Here is a 20,983-nt window from a genome sequence, read left to right on the forward strand (position 1 = left end):
TGACCTGAATTTAATTAAATTAATTAAAAATTGCTGTTTACATGGTAGACTCAGAGTATTTCTTAATCGTATTAAAATCGGGTTATTGGTGTCCATGTAAACGCACTCAGTGTGACTTGTATATCAAGGTAAATAAGTCTCATTCACACTACAAGTGACTCGCAGCAGCAAATTGACTAGCAACCGTTAATTTCAATGGAGAGCGAGCGACATCTGTGCGACCGTTGGCGAGCAGGTGGGCGTGTCGAGCGGTGCGACAAAGTTGAATCCTTCAACTTTATGCAAACAGCGACAGCCAATAGGAGCACCAATAGAGCTCACGTGATCCTCTCGCAGCTCGCTCAGAGGCCGGTTGTATTCGTGCTGTATAGACCTACACAGACCTGTGTAGACCTGAGTGACAGGCAGCTACAAAGTTGCTGCTAGTCTGAAAAAGCCATTGAAATGATCATACTACAATACAAAACAGATGGACATACAATTATATTTGCTAATGGCAAAGATGAGCCACTACCTATTTACACTTCACCTTAAGTTTATGTCTAAAATCATTTCCATAATAATTATTTTAAGGAGAAAGATGCTATTTGATTACTATAATGAATACTAATGATTTCCACACTGGAAGCAATGTCAGAGATGGGTCTGGACCTTTCAACGACTACAAACAAAAACAAATCATCAGTGACTGCTCAAATCATATCACAGCTGCGGCGTAGCTCTCAAATCTGACCCCTGAGGGCAGATGCTGGTTTTGCTAGTCTCAAGGCAGCGGTGTTTAAGTTTCATTCACACACCGATGACTGCTAAGTGATTTTCCTAGACATGCTGTTCCCTGCCAGAGAAGAAACTAAAGCCTTCGGGTGGAGTTCACAGCTGTGAGTCTATGTCTGAACGCATGGGCTGAAGGCACACTGATGAACTCCATGATGTGTAGCCTTTTTTTTTTCGTGTCTAACCCTGCTGGCATCAGCAAAGCTTCCGCGAGGCCACAGAGAGGGAGCGCAAGGGGAAACTTGGAATGAAGAAATAAGTAAATAAATGTTCTGTCTGAAAAAAGTGGGCTTCTCTGTAACAGTCCTCCACTCTCAGTCTATCCCTCACAAATGAGAAGTGATTGTTTGTTTGACTGTGAGATCATTAAATGTGGTCTAATTACCTGTGGCAGTGGTGACTGTTGATGTTATAGATAAACTTTTGGAGCTGAGAGACCCAAAAGACCTGAAATAACACAGGAAATCACGTTTCTTGATGGTGATTGGAAGTTCCCTTTTCTTACAATGGAAGTGATACAATTTGCAGTCAAGCAATTAGATTGCAGACTTTCTTTCTTGTTAAATGATAAGGCTAAAGCATGTGTGGTGTGTATAAATGAACATCGGTCCAGGGGTGAGCATCAGTAAAATCAGAGCAGGTGCAGTGAGGTCATAGTAAACGCTGTTTATTGGTATGTTCACACTGAATTTGAATTGGTCTGGTGAGGGAGGTTGTGTTTTGATGCAAGAGAAGAGAATTTATTTGACTGTAGATGTTACTTACAGTAAGTTATGGGTAAATGGCACAATTGACAAGTTTCTTTAAATGTTGTCTTAATAAACTGGATAATGCATGTGGTACTTGTGGAAATATACTTAATATCCGCTTGTTAAATGTGACGTCACTCGAAGTGACTTCCGGGTCCAAGCGCTCTATCAAACAATATGGGGAGACATATTATCATCAAATGATAATAATAAACATTTACAAAGCGATGTATTACTTACAAAAATCTCGATAGTAATATATATATATAGCGACGCAGTGGCGCAGTACGTAGTGCTGTCGCTTCACAGCAAGAAGGTTCGAGCCTCGGCTGGGTCAGTTGGCATTTCTGTGTGGAGTTTGCATGTTCACCCTGCATTCACGTGAGTTTCCTCTGGGTGCTCCGGTTTCCCCCACAGTCCAAAGACATGCGGTACAGGTGAATTGGGTAGGCTAAATTGTCCATAGTGTATGAGTGTGAGTGAGTGTGTATGTATGGATGTTTCCTAGAGATAGGTTGCGGCTGGAAGGACATTCGCTGCATAAAAACGTGCTGGATAAGTTGGCGGTTCATTCCGCTGTGGTGACCCCAGATTAATAAAGGGACTAAGCCGAAAAGAAAATGAATGAATAAATATAGGGAGTATAGAAATATAGGAATAGGGAGATTCGCATCATGGATGTGAAGCTGACAAAACTGCAGCAACTGCGTGATGCTATCATGTCAACATGGAGCAAATCTGAGGAATATTTTCAGTACCTTGTTTAATCTATGCTACAAAGGATTAAGGTAGTTCTGAAGGCAAAAGGGGGTCCAACCCGGTACTAGAAGGGTGTACCTCATAAAGTGGCCGGTGAGTATATATATATATATATATATATATATATTTATATATATATATATATATATATATATATATATATATATATATATATATATATATATATATATATATATATATATATATATGTATATAATGGCATATGTATTTTAATATTTTTTTTTATTTATCTATTTATTTTTGTATATATATTCATATAGCTGCATGATGCAATTATATGTCTTCCCCTTGTTTATTTTATTATTTTATTTTACTTCTGGTGATGTACCATGCTCTGCAAATTGTGTAGATCTAACAGTCTGAATTTCCCACAGAGAGCACAGACTGACCCATAAACTTCAGCAGCTCTCCTCTCACAATGCACTTGTATGACTGCTTCATTTCTCACAGTGCTAGCTCTTGTAGACAATCACTTCCAAGAAAGTTTGGAAACCGCTGGCATTTGTACGGAGGAGAGGCCTGTTTCTGCGTCACGTTGCTTTCATTTGTCCTTCAGCAGCCAAAAAAAATGATTAAACCGCTGAGGGGGTTTTGCTTTTGGCTCAACAACTACTATGGCACACTAAATTGGCTTTACACCAATGCTGAACAAGTGCAATCTGTACAGTCTAATGAATTATTATAAATACGACAAAGAAAATAAAGTGGAGAGCAATAACTCTGCTGGACTTTACCCAGCTATTCTTGAATGTCCTAATTACTTGACCATTTAAGCCAGTTTAAGACTATTGTTGTATTGTAACTACAACATTTAATGGTGCAGCCTAACCGACCGAATTTTAAAACTAGTTTATAGTCTATAAAAGCAAACTCAGTTTATAGAAATTTTATGGCATGATTACTGATTAAATGAAAATTTACAAGGAAATGCATAATATGCTAATCTACATTATGATAAGATGTTGTAATCTGAAGTTTTGTGCAACATTCTAACAGTCCATATAAAAGCCTGTAGGAGAACTAGGACTATTCAGTGTTTTTTATTCACTTTGTTCCAAGCAGAGACTTTTTCTGACTTTATTCGAATCATTTATTCAACTGATTTGTTCAATAATGCAAAATCCACTTCCAATGGCCACTTATGGGTGAGGACAATCATGGTCGCCATATTAAATAATGGTTCCAAACCAAAGTGCAAACCTGAAGCTTTTTCAGAGATTTTGAAGTGATTGTTTGTGCATATTTCATTTGTGAGGCAGATTGCATAAGACCATGCAAGATGATGCAGAACTGCACCCTTCAACAATCTTGCTTTGGAAGGTAAAGCCTTTTAATGGATTATGGCAAAGGGATGAGCCCTTCATAATGAAACACACATAAAATAGCCATTAAATTCAGTATTATTACTAATAACACTGAATAAAACAATTTTTTATAATTGGATTCAGATGATCAAATTTAAACAATTATTTTGTAATTTGTTGCTTGGTAAAACAAAACCAGATTAAAAAAACTGCCAATACTGTCTCCAAAATGTAAGTTAAAATGTGTTATCCTCCTGTGTTTCTAAAACTTTTTTTGTATCTCACACATTTGTGCTTCTCTTTTGTTATTCCCATAAATTCCCAAGCCCAAGTTCAACACACAAAAAGGGTGCCATGTCATTTGTACTGTTATATTAAAGCAATACAGCTTTGTTTTTATTTGTCAACCCATAAACTGGGGGTATAATTTGTAACAACATTATTCTTTGACAAAGATTTGACTGTTACACATGATATCAACATGTTTTTTTGGCCAATGCAGGTGGACAAAGATAAACAGAGATGTGAAAAAGGGTCTTGTGCTCTTGCACATTCAACCACTTCCAGAGGTAGTAAAAAATAAATTGGCTGGATTGCTATCATGTAAACACTAATGTGTGCTCATATGACAAAAGACTCTCCACTGACTGACCTAAATATTAAACATTATAGGACATGTTGTTGAAATTAGCCTGACATTAGCATTTAAACTTTGCTGTACATCTGATTTGAAGACAAAAAAAAAAAAAACAATTTCCCAGTCCGAAGATACAAATCCACAGTGTTCAGCGTTGTTATTCTTCCAGGTTTTGATGTCAGTCCTCCACTACTCTATGGCAGTGTTAGGGGTAACACATTACAAGTAATGTAAGTTCATTCATTCATTTTCTTTTCAGCTTAGTCCCTTTTTTAATCTGGCCACAGTGGAATGAACCACCAACTTATCCAGCATATGTTTTACACAGCAGATCCCCTGCCAGCCGCAACCCCACACTGGAAAACATCCATACACACTCATTCACACACATGCAGTATGGACAATTTAGCTAATTAACCTATACCACATGCTTTGGACGTGTGGTGGAAACCGGAGCACCCGGAGGAAACCCACATGAACATGCAAACATGCAGAGAACATGCAAACTCCACACAGAAATGCCAACTGACCCAGCTGGAACTCAAACCAGCAACCTTCTTGCTTCTTGCCCCAAATGCAAGTTTTTCTAAGTAACAAGGAAAGTAATGCCTTACTTAAAAAGAGTAATAATATTGATAATATAACAAATGAGTTAATTTTTTAAACAATGTAATGCTACTTACTTTTTAGTTTAATTAATTTGCTTTTAAAAAAAATTAATTGTTGAAATAAAATTAACTTAGTCACGTTGAATAACGCATTTAGTGAGAGAATTTGCTTCCCCCAGGAACTGATGGAAATTAAGATAGCAGAGCGATATGTTTTCTTTTAAAGGAAGATGAAGGTGTAGGTTTTTAATTGCAGAGCTTTTATATTGAAAAAAGGAAGAAGAAGAAAAAATAAGTTCTGAAAGAGATCAAGCTTCAGCCAGGTAAGAAAAAATAACGCAAAAGTTACTCAAAAGTAACGTAGAGTAACGCATTACTTTCCAGAAAAAGTAACTAATTAACGCAACTAGTTACTTGTTTAGGGAGTAGCTCAATATTGTAATGCATTACTTTCAAAAGTAACTTTCCCCAACACTGCTTTAAACTAGGACTGCAGTTTATTTCAGACAAAAATGTTTTTTGTTTTCTTGTTAATGTTTGGTGTTGTACTGAACACTCTGTGTTGATGACACAGGACCCTGATGAAATCCTTATAAATTTAATATTGCAAATATCCTCTATGTTATCCAGTTATTGCCCATGTCATCAGATTAAAAGACCTTATTTGGACCCATTGTGTGAGCTGCCTCTATAATACACATTGTTGTTTGATTTATGGAATTTTTTGTTTTTCATTCAACCCCAAAACTGTAGCATAATTTGAGCTTGAAAATGCCCTGAGATTGCGTGCAAAAATGTCTAGGCTACTACAAGAAAATAAAAAAGGTGTGAAAAATATTAATTCAAAATGCAAGCAATGACAGCTAATTCAAATCACATTCGAATGACCTGCTATACAGAATTAACTTCTTTAGTGTTGTGAAGTGAAGATTTCTTCAAATCAAGTACAATGAAAAAAAATGGTTCATTGTAAACTATTTCAAACAACTTATATAGCCAGGCGGCACAGTGGCTCAGTGGTTAGCAATGTCATCTCACAGCAAGAAGGTTGCTGGTTCAAGTCCCGGCTGGGCCAGCTGGCATTTCTGTGTGGAGTTTGCATGTTCTCCTCGTGTTCGTGTGGGTTTCCTCCAGGTGTTCTGGTTTCCCCCACAATCCAAACACATGCGGTATAGGTGAATTGAGTAAATTAAATTGTCTGTAGTGTATGTGATGTGTGTGAATGGATGTTTCCCAGTACTGGGTTGCAGCTAGAAGAGCATGCGCTGTGTAAAACATGTGCTGGAAAAGTTGGTGATTAAACCCGATTAATAAAGGGACTAAGCGGAAGGAAAATGAATGAAAGACTGGATTTATATAGCCTAAGCTGAATTTTAACAAACAAATTAAGTTTACTAACTACATTTAATTTGTTTGTTTTAATTCAGCCCATATAAATGGTTTATAACCACTTACCTTAAAAAAAAAAAAAGAGTAAATCCAATTAATTTTTTACTTTTCAGCGTAGGCCTACATATTCAAGATATTGTGATTTCAAATGGTGTTGTAAACCCATTTATTTCTAACTTACTTTGACCTGATGTAAATAAATATGGAGCTATTATATTAACATTTGAGACATTTGGCACTAAAAACAGATACAGACTTTTAAAAAATAGTTACAACACTCCCCGGTTTAATAATACTCATCTATTTGTTAATTTGGAGCATCTTTATTGGACTAAGCTGCGTTTTGGGGTCACAGGATTATTCACTTGCTTATCTTATGTTTTCTTTTCTACTCGCGCCAGCTGTGAAAACTAAAAGCAGATGTTTTGATTAAGCCTGCTCGGTTGTGCCAGGAAAACGATAAAAGAAAACGCGGTGTTACGTCACAGATGATGTCACGCTTCAGGTGACGGATGGGGCGGAACCCCGCGCACCTTCAAAGCCGGAACACTTCCTGAAGCGGCACCTCAGCGGTATATAAACCCGCAGCGGCGCTTCTCAGCGGGGAGAGAAAGAGAGAGAAAGAATCCTCGAGTTCACGGAGAATCAAAGCACAGGCACTGCTGGACAGTCTCGGGCTAAGAGGAGACGTGTTTATATCCACAGGCAGCTCTAGCATCTCTGAGAAGGTAGGAGTAACTGTGTGCTTTAAACTTTTATTTCATTAGTTTGGTTAACGGTTGTGCAGAGCGTAGGCTGATGTGCGCATGCTCAGTATGGGATAGATTGTGGAATTTATTATTGTGGAGTTATATTTATCTGAAGGAAAAGCGTCTTTATTTCTTTTAATGTCATTGAAATTATGAAACATTTTTATATTTATGTAAAATTAGTCATTATAATCAGCTTTATAATATTTCAGTCACCTGCGTATGCAGTTTGTTTATAATTGTTAGTGTTATATTGTTGTTTTCTATTTATTTACTTTATTATGGTTATATGCATGTGTGTATTTTGGTTTGCTAATGAATTAATTATTACTATTTTAAAAATGCTTTTAAAATTATACTGTTTGAATAGTTACTTTTGCTGACATGTTAAAGTCACTTGTTCATTCAGAAATCATGATAATATTCTGATTTGCTGATCTGTTGTGATTTATTATAAGTGTTCTACTCACCGATGTTTTTATTTTTTTTTAATCATAAGTGTCATTTTTTTATGATTTTTTTTCACGGTTTCCACAAAAAGCAGCTCTTTTCTTTTTACTTTGATAATAAAAAGTAATATAAATGTAAAATAATAACTTATTTTTGAGCATCATACCATTTAACTGACTGCTCAACAAAATGGTTGACCATATTTTGACTGTTTTAATTAATGACTGTTAAAGTCATTTAAAGAATGACTGTTTTAAATAATGGTTTACACACACAGCATTGTTGGTTTACAAAGAAAAGAAAATCAAGCAAACATAATCCTGTTGCACAACTACATTTGATTTTGGTTTTATTGTAAAAAAAAAAAAAAAAAAACACAAGAAAACGTGTTAAATAAGAATCTGAAATATTTTATGGCATACTTCAAAAACTAAAGATAATTTAGTATTTAATTTTTTTTTTTAATTAGGATTATTTTTTAAAAATAAATTGGTTTTACGCTTATTTTCAGATTTTCCCATAGTATATGTATTAATTGCAGTACTTTTCCCATTAACCGACAAACCAATATTAACCATTTGGTATAGGCTGATATTTTAGAATTTATGGGATGTGTTGAAAAAAATTAATTGAGTATGTTAACTAGTGACATTAGGAGTTAAGAAAGGCAATCCATTATTTTTTACTTGGTGGGGCAGTTAAAAAGATTTCTGAAAGCTAATGTGACAATGAAGACTCAAGATGGCTTTGAAATTACCGGAAAAAAATTTAATGAAAACATAAATATTCACATATAATATAACAACTGTAAATTGGAAATGTATTTCACAATATTACTTATTTAATTTATTTTTTTTAAATAAACAAATGCAGCATTGATGAGCATTTCTTTTTTAAACTTCACAAATGCTTCATATTTCCAAACTTATTGCATGACACTGGTGACATGAGAGTTTTTCATTCTGACTTATATTAAAGTAACATGGATGTGCTGTAAAAGTTGCAATCTACATTAATTGAAGTTCATTGCACTTTTACAACCAATATGAATAAATTAAACGATGTATGATTTCTGAGAATTCAAAATAAACTGACAAATTGGCAGCAAAGATGTGTTTATTATGAAAATGTTTTCAGTGTGGTACACTATGTGGTCCAATGAGGCTGTGACAGGAATGGGATTTATTGAATTCTTTAATAAATAGGAGTCATTTCTGTTTCACAGGCAGATTCTGCAAAAAGAATAGAAACCTCTTACCACATCTCAACCATCAATCATGAATGAAAACCGCTTGGCTATTGACATTCTTCTCTTGTGTATATCCTGTGGAGCAAGTGCACTGGCAGCCTTCAGTCCCACAGCCTCCTCATCCCTGCCAGCGACCAATTTGACTGATATTGGCTCTGCACCCCCAAAATATCTCACAGAGGCTGCAAAAATTCCTAAAACCAGACGGAAACGTTATATTTCACAGAACGATATGCTTGCTATCCTTGATTACCATAATAAAGTTAGAGGGAAAGTTTTCCCCCCAGCCTCAAACATGGAATATATGGTAAGTTACTTTAATTACTTTTTGTCCTTAACCAATTAGCCTATCACACAATCAGGAAGCATGTAAAACATTCTGCACGTTTGAACTTTTGCTCTACACCCTCTCTGCAGTTCACTGGGTTCACTTGTTTTATTTATTTAATTGTATAATTACTTGGCATTTTGCCTGGAAAGCGCATTTTGCTGCTGTTTTAGTTGGACACGTGAACGCTGCACATGTAACTGCACTCATCACAGGATGCAGGAATGACAAGCTTCTCCGTGTCCATTTGGCACCAGCAGCTGTTGAGCAGATTTAATTGGCTCGGACCACCAGAGTAGATCCTCTCCAGTATAGATCATTGTGCTAAAACTACAGCTCTGAAATGCATCCAAATGTGCACAGTCATGAGAAATACAGTATCAGATATGTTTCAATAGCTCCAAATGCTACATTTTTTGTTCTTAGTTTCTGATTTTTCCATGTTTGCCATGTCTACAGTGGCACATTTTTTTTTCAGTGCATATCCATGGTTTATGACTTGACCCTCTTGGGAATCAGACAAAATATTTGTTAAAGCAGAAAGTCCACCCAAAATTAAAAAGCATAACATTTACTCACCATCTGGTTACAAAGTTTTTTTCTGTTTAAAGGAAATACTGGCTCAGTTTACAAGTCAGCTAGAGTATCAAAGTATCTTTCTTTTTTTAATCCATTCAGCAAATCTTCAGGTCTGGTAGGAACGCTTTTAGCTTAGCATAAATTGAATCAGATTAGACCATTAGCATCTTGCTTAAAAATGTTCAAAAATAGTTTTGATTAAGATTAGAAATGTATTTCAATGGGGAAATTAAATAATCAAATTATAAAAACATGCGAATGGTCTAATCCAATTCAGTGATTTATGCTAAGCTAAAGGTTAAAAATATAAGACTAGAACTGAACTAAATTGAACTTCAACTCTGAAAACTGGACAAAACTGAACTTAAACTGATTTTGAACTCTGAAAACTGGACTGGGTTTCAGTTTACTAGAACTTCTATGTTAAGCTGCTTTGACACAATCTACTTTGTAAAAGCGCTATATAAATTAAGATGAATTGTAAAATGAGCCTACTTCCCAAAAAAAAAGTGGAATGTTTCTTAAACACAAAATAAACAATTTTGAAGAATGTTAGAAACTAGTTGCCACTGACTTCCATAGTAGATTCCAAGAAAATACTATGGAAGTCAATGGGTTTGAAACTTTTTTTGAAAGTTTAACTGTCACTATATTTTTGGGGCGATTCTACTTCCAATAGAATACACTGTTATTATGCAGTTATAAAAAGTATGTTTATAGACCGATGAAAATATAATTGATGTCTCAGGTCTGGGATGATACTCTTGCAAAGACGGCTGAGCAGTGGGCATCCACTTGTATTTGGGAACATGGTCCTCGCAGTCTTCTTAGATTTCTGGGTCAGAACCTTTCAGTCCGAACAGGAAGGTATCCATCCTCACCCTCATTCCCATTTTTGATCATTGATGATTCTTATAGTTGTACTCTACCAAATGTTGTACTGGTGTTACTGGTGAAATGGTGTTTTATTACACCATAATAAGATTCAGTGCTATTTTTGGGGATTATTTACAGGTATAGATCCATTTTGCAGCTTGTGAAGCCCTGGCATGATGAAGTGAAGGACTATTCGTTTCCATATCCTCGAGACTGCAATCCCAGATGTCCCCTTAAGTGCTATGGGCCAATGTGCACTCATTATACACAAGTGAGTTGATTGTGATTTTTAAAAAGATAAAATAATTATTATGTTTATTTAGTAAAGATACATTAAAATTATTGAAGGTTACAGATTCTTAACAGAATAAAAGATAACATTGAGGATAATAAGAAATGCTACTCGATCTCAAAAATCAGCATATAAAGGTACACTAACTACATAATAACAGTGTACTAAACACCAAAAGGTTTATAGTGTTTTGTTTGTGAAAAACAATATGAACAGATTATAATGTCATCAGCACAATTCTCATTCACATAGATCTTCAAAAATGACTATAAACCCTGTATTATGCATCTATGACGCCACTTTGTAAAGAAACACTAGTCACCCATGTCAGTTTTCATAAACCACATATTCAGACCAAAACAATTTTAAAACAATTGGACTTTAAAGCCAGTTTTTAAAAGTTATCATAATAATAATAATAATAATAATAATAATAATATTTCCTTACATTTAAAAAGCGTTTTTCTAGACACTTAAAGCGTTTTATACATTAGGGGAATCTCCTCATCCACCATGATGATGCAACGGCAGCTATATTGCGCCAGAATGCACACCACACACCAACTGATTGGAGGAGACAGAGTGATGAAGCCAATTATGATATGGGGATGGTTAGGAGGTCACGATGGACAGAGACCAGTGGGCAAATTTGTTTAACGTCTCATCCGAAAGGCAGCACACACTGAGCAGTATAGAGTCCCCTTCACTATACTGGGGCATTAGGACCCACACAGACCACAGGTTGAGTGCCCCCTGCTGGCCTCACTAACACCACTTCCAGCAGCAACCTAGCTTTGCCATGTGGTCTCCCATCCAGGTACTGACTGCGTGCAGCTCTGCTTAGCTCCAGTGGGCAACCATGTGAGAGTTGCAGGAAGCTAGCTGCTGGATTATGTAAATGAACTTCCAAAATCTTCAAGTTTCCATTTCTAGTTGCAAATGGTGTGCCCTCAAGATGGTTTTTGCACACGGTGCTAAATTAAACCACTTTAATTGCTACGTAGAACTTATAAAGTACCTGTAATTGTTCTCCAGCGGTTCTTTGGGGTGGTAATTAGCATTCTATATGTGCTTTAAATGCTATATAGCACCTTAACCTCACCAAATAACTGTTGGAGAAACATTACATGTTTTTTATAGGTTCCATATAGCACTTAAATTGGTTGTCCTATGATTACAGTGTCCCCAAAAAAACGTTTAAACACTGCTAATTGAAGTAATGAATCCTTACAACATAGTAAGAATATTTCACAATTATATTATACATTCAGCATTTTGAGACTTCTTTCAAAAACATCTAGCCAGTCCCAAGGTTTTGAATGCTGGTGTATATTATTTCTTACTAGTGGTTTATGTTTTTAACAGATGGTGTGGGCAACCTCAAATAAAGTAGGATGTGCCATTAATACTTGCCATAATATGAATGTTTGGGGCTCCGTATGGAAGAGGGCAACATACCTGGTGTGCAACTATTCTCCAAAGTAAGTATTACTTTTAGTTTTTTTTCTCAGCTAAACTCCACAGTGAACCTCTTCAGTCCCATAATTACAGTAGGCTAAGCTAGCAATCTGACACTTCCCTGTTAAAAACATTTTGACGTGGACATCCACAGGTCCTTCTGGTTCAAAGACCTAGACGACCTTTTGCATTCCTGCTCCATGTGGAATTTTAGCAGAATTCTGCCTCTAATTCCAGAATCAAAGAACCATAATCTTTGTGTGGCTGGTGACTTGTGACTGACTTCTGACCTCCATTTTTACTCTTGTAAGTCAGTGCACTTAAGAAAAAGTCTTGGGTTCCTGTAGTGGAGCATGTTATTTTTGAACTGTAGTAAAGGCTAGACTTGCTAGCTGAGAACTAGTTAAAGCAGTGATTTAAAGCATGGAAGATGAGAAGTAATGCTTGAGGTCAAAGGTCAGTACAGTTTAAAATATCTTTAGGACTTTCACAATAATTACTAAATCATTTAAGCATGTGATTATATGAACATGACCTTGGTAATATTTGCTAATGCAATAGATTGTTTACTGAGTTCAGACAAATTTACTTGACATGATGTGCATAATAGGTGAGGAGAAAGCTTCAATGACAGCACAAAATAGTAAAACACCTAATTGGCAAAACTTGCTATAACCAGCATTTAACCCCTTTATGGTGCTATATGCTGCCATCTACTGGAAAACAAACATTTTTTAAATTAAAATGACTTGACATTTCTAATAAAACAACTAGATACAGGTATGGGATTCCGTATTTTATTTTTCGAGCTCAATGGGGCGACCCCTGTAATTTATGTAAATTCGATTATTTATTTATTTATTTATTTATTTATTTATTTATTATTTGAGGTTGGGGGGGCGTCTCAGTGAGGTTCATCATCATCAACAAAAGCAGATGACTGAGTTATGGTTTGTGGCATCATTGTTCATCATTGTGCACAAGGAGCAGTTATAACTTTATTCTGGACGTCATTCAGGGATGACCTATTAGGCTACTGTGTATATAATGTAATTCTATTGTGTAGTCCTATAATGTGCGCGAATGATGAAGCAGCTGACAATATGCAGGAATATAAAATCGCTTTGAATGCGCACTGGGCTGTGCACTTTTTCGCTTTCACATTTGTGTGTCATGACCACGGTGCATTATAAATAAAACCAGGACGCACATTTGTTATTATTCTCTGCAAGTCATCTGTCCTTATGTCTTCATTTATTCAGTGTTACAGCCTAGCACCTGAAATTTAATACCTGAACGTTTCATAAGTTTAGATAATATAACAATTTTTTTTAAAATATATTTTATAATTAATTAGTAGTTTATCACGTTGGAATAAAGAGTCTACTAAAATACAGGAAAAATTATATTCTTTGGCACAAGAGCGCTAACAAAGTTAGTGGTGCCATCTAGTGGTGCTGTGTGTATATGTCCCGACATTGAGGTACAATTATAAACCTATTAAACATTATTTAGGTGACGATCAAACTGCTAAACATTTAAACTGATAAAACAAAAAAATGAAACCTAAATTGTGTGACCAATAACATATATATATATATATATATATATATATATATATATATATATATATATATATATATATATATATATATATATACATATATATATATATATATATATATATATATATATATATATATATATATATATATATATATATATATATATATATATATATATAAATAAATAAATATATATATATATATATATATATATATATATATATATATATATATATATATATATATATATATATATATATATATATATATATATATATATATATATATATATATATATATATATATATATAAATAAATATATATATATATAAATAAATATATATATAATATAAATAAATATATATATATATATAAATAAATATATATATAATATATATATATTTATTTATTTATTTATATATATATATATATAAATATAAATTTTTTTTAGTATCATTATTTATTATTTAAAAACGCACACATAAAAAATATATATACATCGTCTTCTTTTTTGTCCTTGACTGATCACATGCCTGTAGATAGCTGCTGTGGAAAAAACTAAAGATATTTTTTTTTTTCAGTTTTTTTTTTTTTTTATTTTAAATTTGTGTTTATATGACGTTAAATCTTCTGATTTAGTCTTATAATTATCTAAATGTTTTTTTTTTTTTATTCAAATCGTGGAGTTATGTTAACACAGACTAACTAATAACAAAAGAACCATCCTTTTCCACTTTAAAATGTATATTTGGAATATCATACTAATATTATCATTATGTAATCTGAGGCATACCTTAAATTGACAATGTAATTGCTAATTTCTGTGGCCAAAAAATCTTGCACACCATGACAGGCCAATATATCTTCTACAGCATATTTGCAGTAGGAACTAATCTCTAAATATGTATGCTTGGTATATTAGGGGCTTTCACACAGGAGGAATTTTTACACGGTTACTGGAACTGTTCCCCACCATATAAAACTAGATACAATTGTACTTGCAGGAACTCATGTGGGGGGTGGGGGGTTGGGGGACAAAATTAGCTCCTAGTTCAGAGTAGTTTCTAACCCTGCACAATAGGAACCCAGGAACATGGTTGAGAACTATTTTTAGTAGCCACTAATTTATACATGTGTATCTGTGGTACTTTAGGGGCTTTTGCACAAGAGGAACTTTTTCATAGTTCCTGTAACTATTTGCATAAGTGCTTGAACAATTTTGGTATTAGGACCTAATCTAGGGAAAACTCGAGAAAAAGTTGTCAAAGATGATGTAGTTCTCCTCATTGCTTCATCAATCAAATAACTTTGTATCTCTACCTTCTCTGTTATCATAATACACATGACACAATGAAAACAACTTCGATCACTGTGTCCTCCATCTCTAAATCAATTTTTTAGTTATTTGTAGTGACAATCTAGCCAACAGGATCATTAATAGTTCCTATAGTAATGGTGCAAATTCAACCAAGTCTAGGAGAAAAAGTTCCCGGGGACCGGCCTGGTTACTAGTATGTTCGAAAACATTATTCCTGTGTCATTAACTGTGCTGTTGCTGTTTATGTTTACAGGGGGAACTGGATTGGTGAAGCCCCATATAAAGTAGGTGTTCCTTGTTCCATGTGTCCTCCAAGCTATGGAGGATCGTGCAGTAACAACATGTGCTTTCCTGCTGTGAACTCAAATTACCTGCACTGGTTCAAATAAACACAGACAGAATGCACATGCCCCATCACAGAGACACTGTCCCTAGTGGGAATTTGCACAACATTCCTGCATCACCCTGTTTTTATGTATATGGGCCATATAGGGCCAAGGGTTTTGCAAGGCTGCTTTTTTTTTAAATGATCTGTACATAACTTATTTTTTTATTGTTTATACCATGTATTGATAAATGTATTGTTTTGTGTATGGACCCATTTAATGGAAATAGTTTTCATTTCCTAAGAGGGACTTTACTGTGATCTGTCAAGATGATTGGTGCTTGTAGTGATTAGCTGTAATTGTACTTCGTCTACTTGTTAGCAAGTCTAACATTGCAACTTTTCTGTAGTCCCAGGCTAGCCTTTAGTCACGGTCACACTAATTTGGAGTATGTGAAAGTACAGTATTGTATCATCGCCTCATTTAAAAAAAAAAACATAATTTAACACATACCTAAAAGCTGCATTTTGCCATTATGCAATGCTATAATTCTGCACATTTAAAGTTGGCATCTTTTAAATTCTACTAAGTGGTCATCGCGATCTTCTAATGGTCACATCTTCACATTGTATGAATTTGGAAATGCGAGTTCACATTGAACTTTTGAGCACTGCAAAATTCAATGGGCATGCTTCAGCTTATAGTCTTCTGCATTCATATTTCTATTAATGGAAGTCAGTTAAATGCACCCATCCGCCCCATTGCTATTGTCATTGACCTGACTGGGTTTTTTCATCTGTGGAGGACAAACCTCAGATTACATGATCTAGATAAAAATCTGTGCCTACTGGGCATGAACCCATCAATGTAGCATAATTTTTGCAACACTGTACAACAATAACTGCTATTTTTACATTACTGTGATGGGTAGGTATAGGGTTATGTAGGTGTAAATGTTAATAAAACACATTTTATTGGTTAATTAAAAAAAATATTCACTATAGCCCTTCTAACAACAACCTACACTCACTGGCCACTTTATTAGGTACACATTACTAGTACTGGGTTGGACCCTCTTTTGCCTTCAGAACGGCTCAGGCTGTGGCATTGACACAATACTCAGTTGGTACTAATGGGCCCAAAGTGTGCTAGGAAAAGATCCAGCACACCATTACACCACCACCAGAACCCAGAATCATTGATGCAAGGCAGGATGGATTCATGATTTCATGTTGTTGACGCTAAATTCTGACCCTACCATCTGAATGTCGCAGCAGAAATCGAGACTCATCAGACCAGGCAACGTATTTCCAATCTTTTACTGTCCAATTTTGATGAGCCTGTGCGAATTGTAGCCTCCGCTTTCTGTTCTTTGATGGCAGGAGAGGCATCCGGTGTGGTCTTTTGCCGCTGCCAGTTTTGACGTGTTGTGCGTTTAGAGATGCTCTTCTGCATACCTCTGTTGTAACGAGTGGTTATATGAGTTACTGTTGCGTTTCTATCAGCTGAAACCAGTCTGGCCATTCTCCTCTAACAACTGGCATCAACAAGGTATTTGCGCCCACAGAACTGCAGCTCACTGTTTATTTTTATTTTTCCGACCATTCTCTGTAAACCCTAGAGATGGTTGTGTGTGAATCCCAGTAGATCAGCAGTTTCTGAAATACTCAGACCAGCCCGTCTGACACAAAAAACCATGCCACATTCAAAGTCGCTTCAATGACCTTTCATCTCCATTCTGATGTTCAGTTTGAACTGCAGCAGATCATCTTGACTATGTCTACATGACTAAATGCATTAAGTTAATGCCATGTGATTGAAATTTGCGTTAACGAGCAGTTGGACAGGCATACCTAATAAAGTGACCGGTGAGTGTAGACTTTTTGTTGTGAAGCATCACAAAAAGAAACGATTGAATCTTACATCCCTATGCCTATTTTTCATTTACGAATGCCCACACACCCTACATCAAGTTAATGCACATAATTCGAATGGAGTTTAATATTTTTTCAGCTGTTATCATTCAGGGAAACATTCATAATTGCTTATTTTGTCGTTACTAATCGTCATGTTCTGCAGAACATGGATTAATTTATTTTGAAGTGTTCTGGTTCCCGTTGAGTTCCATTGCATTGTAAACGGAGTGGAATAACAACTTGGAGAAGAACTCCATAACTTCTTTGTGCATAATATGTTGTATTTTATATTTATTTTTAAAAAAATCCAATATTAATTTTGGTAAAAACATGCACTCGTTTTCCATATTAATTGAAATATATGTAAATGGCACATATAGAGCCTGTGTATTCCTTTACAAATATTATTGAGCCCATTACATATTCTATTCTAAAACATAAAACCACTCACAAAAGCTAACACCTATTCTAATATCATATATAAATCATATAATAAAATAAATAATGAGGCTATTTATTAAGAAATGAAATTTATTTTTTATTAGGAAATGAAAAAAAAAATCCTACTTTAATAATAATATTAATGATGATGATGATGATGATTATTTTTGGAAAAGTCTACTTTTACAATTTGATACATGGAAACCACTACAGAAATGTTCTAACCAATAGGCCCATGTCATATATGGTACAGATACCTTATAAATAACCTACTATAAATTAAAAGCATTAAAGTATGCTTTTTGTTTTCCCAAGCTTTGGAGATGTAACGTAAATTCCGCTTTTAAATAATAAGGTCACCTATAGCTTTCGTCATGAGCCACGGCTGTGTTCAAAATGACATCAGTGACTACGTTTACATGGACACCGATAATTAAATTTTAATGCGATTAAGACAATACTCTAAGAGTTAACCATGTAAACAACGATTTTTTTGAATTATTTTTTTTTTACATTTTTTTTTTTTAGATTAATCAGATTAAGGTCATAATCGAACTAAAGAGAAATCGAATTAAGACGGGTGGAGTATGCTGATTTTAGTCGCATTATTGAAGTGCATTACAGACATGTAAACGCCGAATTATTAATCAAATTTTTACTGTCATGTAGGACTTTTAGCAGCATTTTGTGACAGGATAGTCCACACGCACGCACGCGCCTGCGCGGCTGTTTGACTCTTTGCACCTACCCAGTCAGTGCAGACCAGACACCTGCATCTTGAAATGCAGAGTTCATTCAGCATGCGGAACTCTTTCAGCAATTCATAGTTGCATCCAATATGTCGTTTGTCACAGAGGACGTGCATGAAATGTCCGTGAATGAAAGTGAAAGTGCCAAACTGCAGTTAAAGTCAACAAATTAAAAATGAAACTACATATTACATGAAACTCCGGAGGAAATGCGGATAGCGTGGTGACGCAATGACGTTAATCGAATTATGTGCTATAACATGTAAAACAGGATCATGAAAGTAACACTCAAAAAGCAACTCATGTAAACCCCTTAGTCTTATTATTCTCTTAATTAAATTAAAGCAAATAATTTGATTACTAATGTTCATGTAAACGTAGTCAATGTTTTTAAAGTGCACTGCGAAGGGAACGCAATTGTAAACATGAAGATCGCTAAAACTGAACTATAAAAATATTTTGAAAGCAAATTACACCTAAGAGAGATGACTTTAATGCCCTTTTTAAAAAAATAATAATTCCAAGTTTAAATGTTAGAATTTTCTAAATGAATAGGGTATAGGGGGGATATAACTGGGAATAGAACACAGCCAGGAACTATATTTCTAACTACAGCTCCAGAGATGTAGTTGCAAGCATACAAGTTTGCGATGCAGTTTACGAATTTTCGTTGGAATGATGGATTTGGGAAATGCCAAATCAACAAACCATGTTTGTAACGTTGGAACCTTGTGAATCTTGCGACCTTAGTTGGCTAACGATGGTTTTCGGAAACTCTCCCTTGTTTAATTATCAATGTGCATGTTTATTTGCACACCAAAATAATAATAAAAAAAAAAGAAAAAAGCATTGAAATAACATGAAAATGCAAGTAAACGGTGTACAAGATTCTATAAATAAATTGGTTTATTACCCAATAGTAAAACTGTCCAAAACTGAATACTTGGCATAAATTATTGATTCATTTTCCTTCAGCTTAGTCTCTATTTTAGAAGTCGCCACAGTGGAATGAACCAACAACTATTCAAGCATGTTTTATGCAGTGCATGCCCTTGCAGCTGCAACCCAGTACTGGAAAACCCCTACACACTCTTTCAAACACACTATGGCCAATTTAGTTTATTCAATTCCCTTATGGTGCATGTCTTTGGATTGTGGGGGAAACCGGAGCACCCGGAAGAAACCCACGTGAACACTGGGAGAACAAGCCAACTCCACACAGAAATGCCAACTGGCTCAGCTGGGCCTCGAAACAGCAACCATCTTGCTGTGAGGCGACAGTGCTAACCACTGAGCCACCGTGTCACCCCTAGCATATATTAATCATAGTTTTTCAATTTGTTATGTTAGTTCTATTAGTCAATAATAACCCACACTAAAGCGGTTTATGACCTTAATCCGATGGGTTAACACGTTTACATGACCACGTGCAGTGTTGGCATGGATAATCGGCTTCAGAGCATGCATGTAAACGCACATTTTAATAATGATGTAAATTATGACAGACTTTAAATATTAGGGTGAACTATGTCTTTGAATTAGTGTGATCAAGTGACTTTAGGTAAAGCAGTTTTGTGTGATGTCAACATTAACCCTGCATGCTGACTCTTGGTGCTTCAGATAAGAAGTTAAGCTAGCTCTTATTGAACTGTATGACACTCAACAGTACTTGACAGGTTTGAAAACACTCACTGGCATTTTTAATAGTGTTCTGTTTTTGGGTCTTTTCTTTTTTGGAAGCTTTCCACATGCGTTAAGCCTACAAATGTGTGCCAGGGGCTTAAACATTGTGGAATGTTGATCAACCTCTGCATTTTGCAACCCCAGAAAGAGCATTTACTGCAATGGCTAATCATGCTGTACCCTCATGAAGTCTTGAGGAGGATTAACATGGAAACATGTTTGATGTGTAAGTGCACCTTAAAATGTGTGTTTTTATGTACTTTTAGTTTGAAGGTTGTCATTTATTGGTGTTTGCTTTCTTCTTGTTTTTGTTTAATCATTTGTACATGTTTATTGTGAATTCAGCACCAGCAAGACATCTTTAGTAACACATGAAGAATAGCGGCACACTATTGCATTGTATTGCATTGTGTGGATTTCACTCATGTTTCCCACAAGCACTTAGGAAGTCTACCAGGCACTACTCTGCAATAATCTAGAAATGGAGGAGAGGTTATAAAGGGCAGTTTAGATTTTTCACTATAAATTCAACATGATATCATGTATAGAAATGGTATTTTCTGCCAGTCAGTTATGTAAAATTGTATTTTGTTTTAAAGTAATGATGTCATAGACTGCATTTTTTATTGTGTTAATGTCTTTGTAGATATCTTTTTATTTTTTTCAAACATGCTAAACAAGTTATGGTGCTGGATTCAATAAGCATAATGTAAATTTGTGCAGTTTTGGTGATTATTGTTATGCTTTCATATATCTAAATTGT

The 20,983-nt window shown here is 35.0% G+C and overlaps 1 protein-coding gene across 1 annotated transcript; it reads left to right on the forward strand.

Moving 5' to 3' along the window:
* The first annotated feature begins 6,856 nt into the window (after nt 1-6,856).
* Nucleotides 6,857-17,847, forward strand: pi15a (peptidase inhibitor 15a). Its single transcript, XM_056450895.1, has 6 exons — nt 6,857-6,969; nt 8,666-8,996; nt 10,345-10,463; nt 10,611-10,743; nt 12,130-12,245; nt 15,359-17,847. Exons 2-6 carry the CDS (start codon nt 8,718-8,720, stop codon nt 15,492-15,494), a joined length of 783 nt encoding a protein of 260 aa, XP_056306870.1. The 5' UTR covers nt 6,857-6,969; nt 8,666-8,717; the 3' UTR covers nt 15,495-17,847.
* The last annotated feature ends 3,136 nt before the right edge of the window (nt 17,848-20,983 follow it).

The sequence above is a fragment of the Danio aesculapii genome, chromosome 24 (assembly GCF_903798145.1).
Source record: "Danio aesculapii chromosome 24, fDanAes4.1, whole genome shotgun sequence".
NCBI lineage: Eukaryota > Metazoa > Chordata > Actinopteri > Cypriniformes > Danionidae > Danio > Danio aesculapii.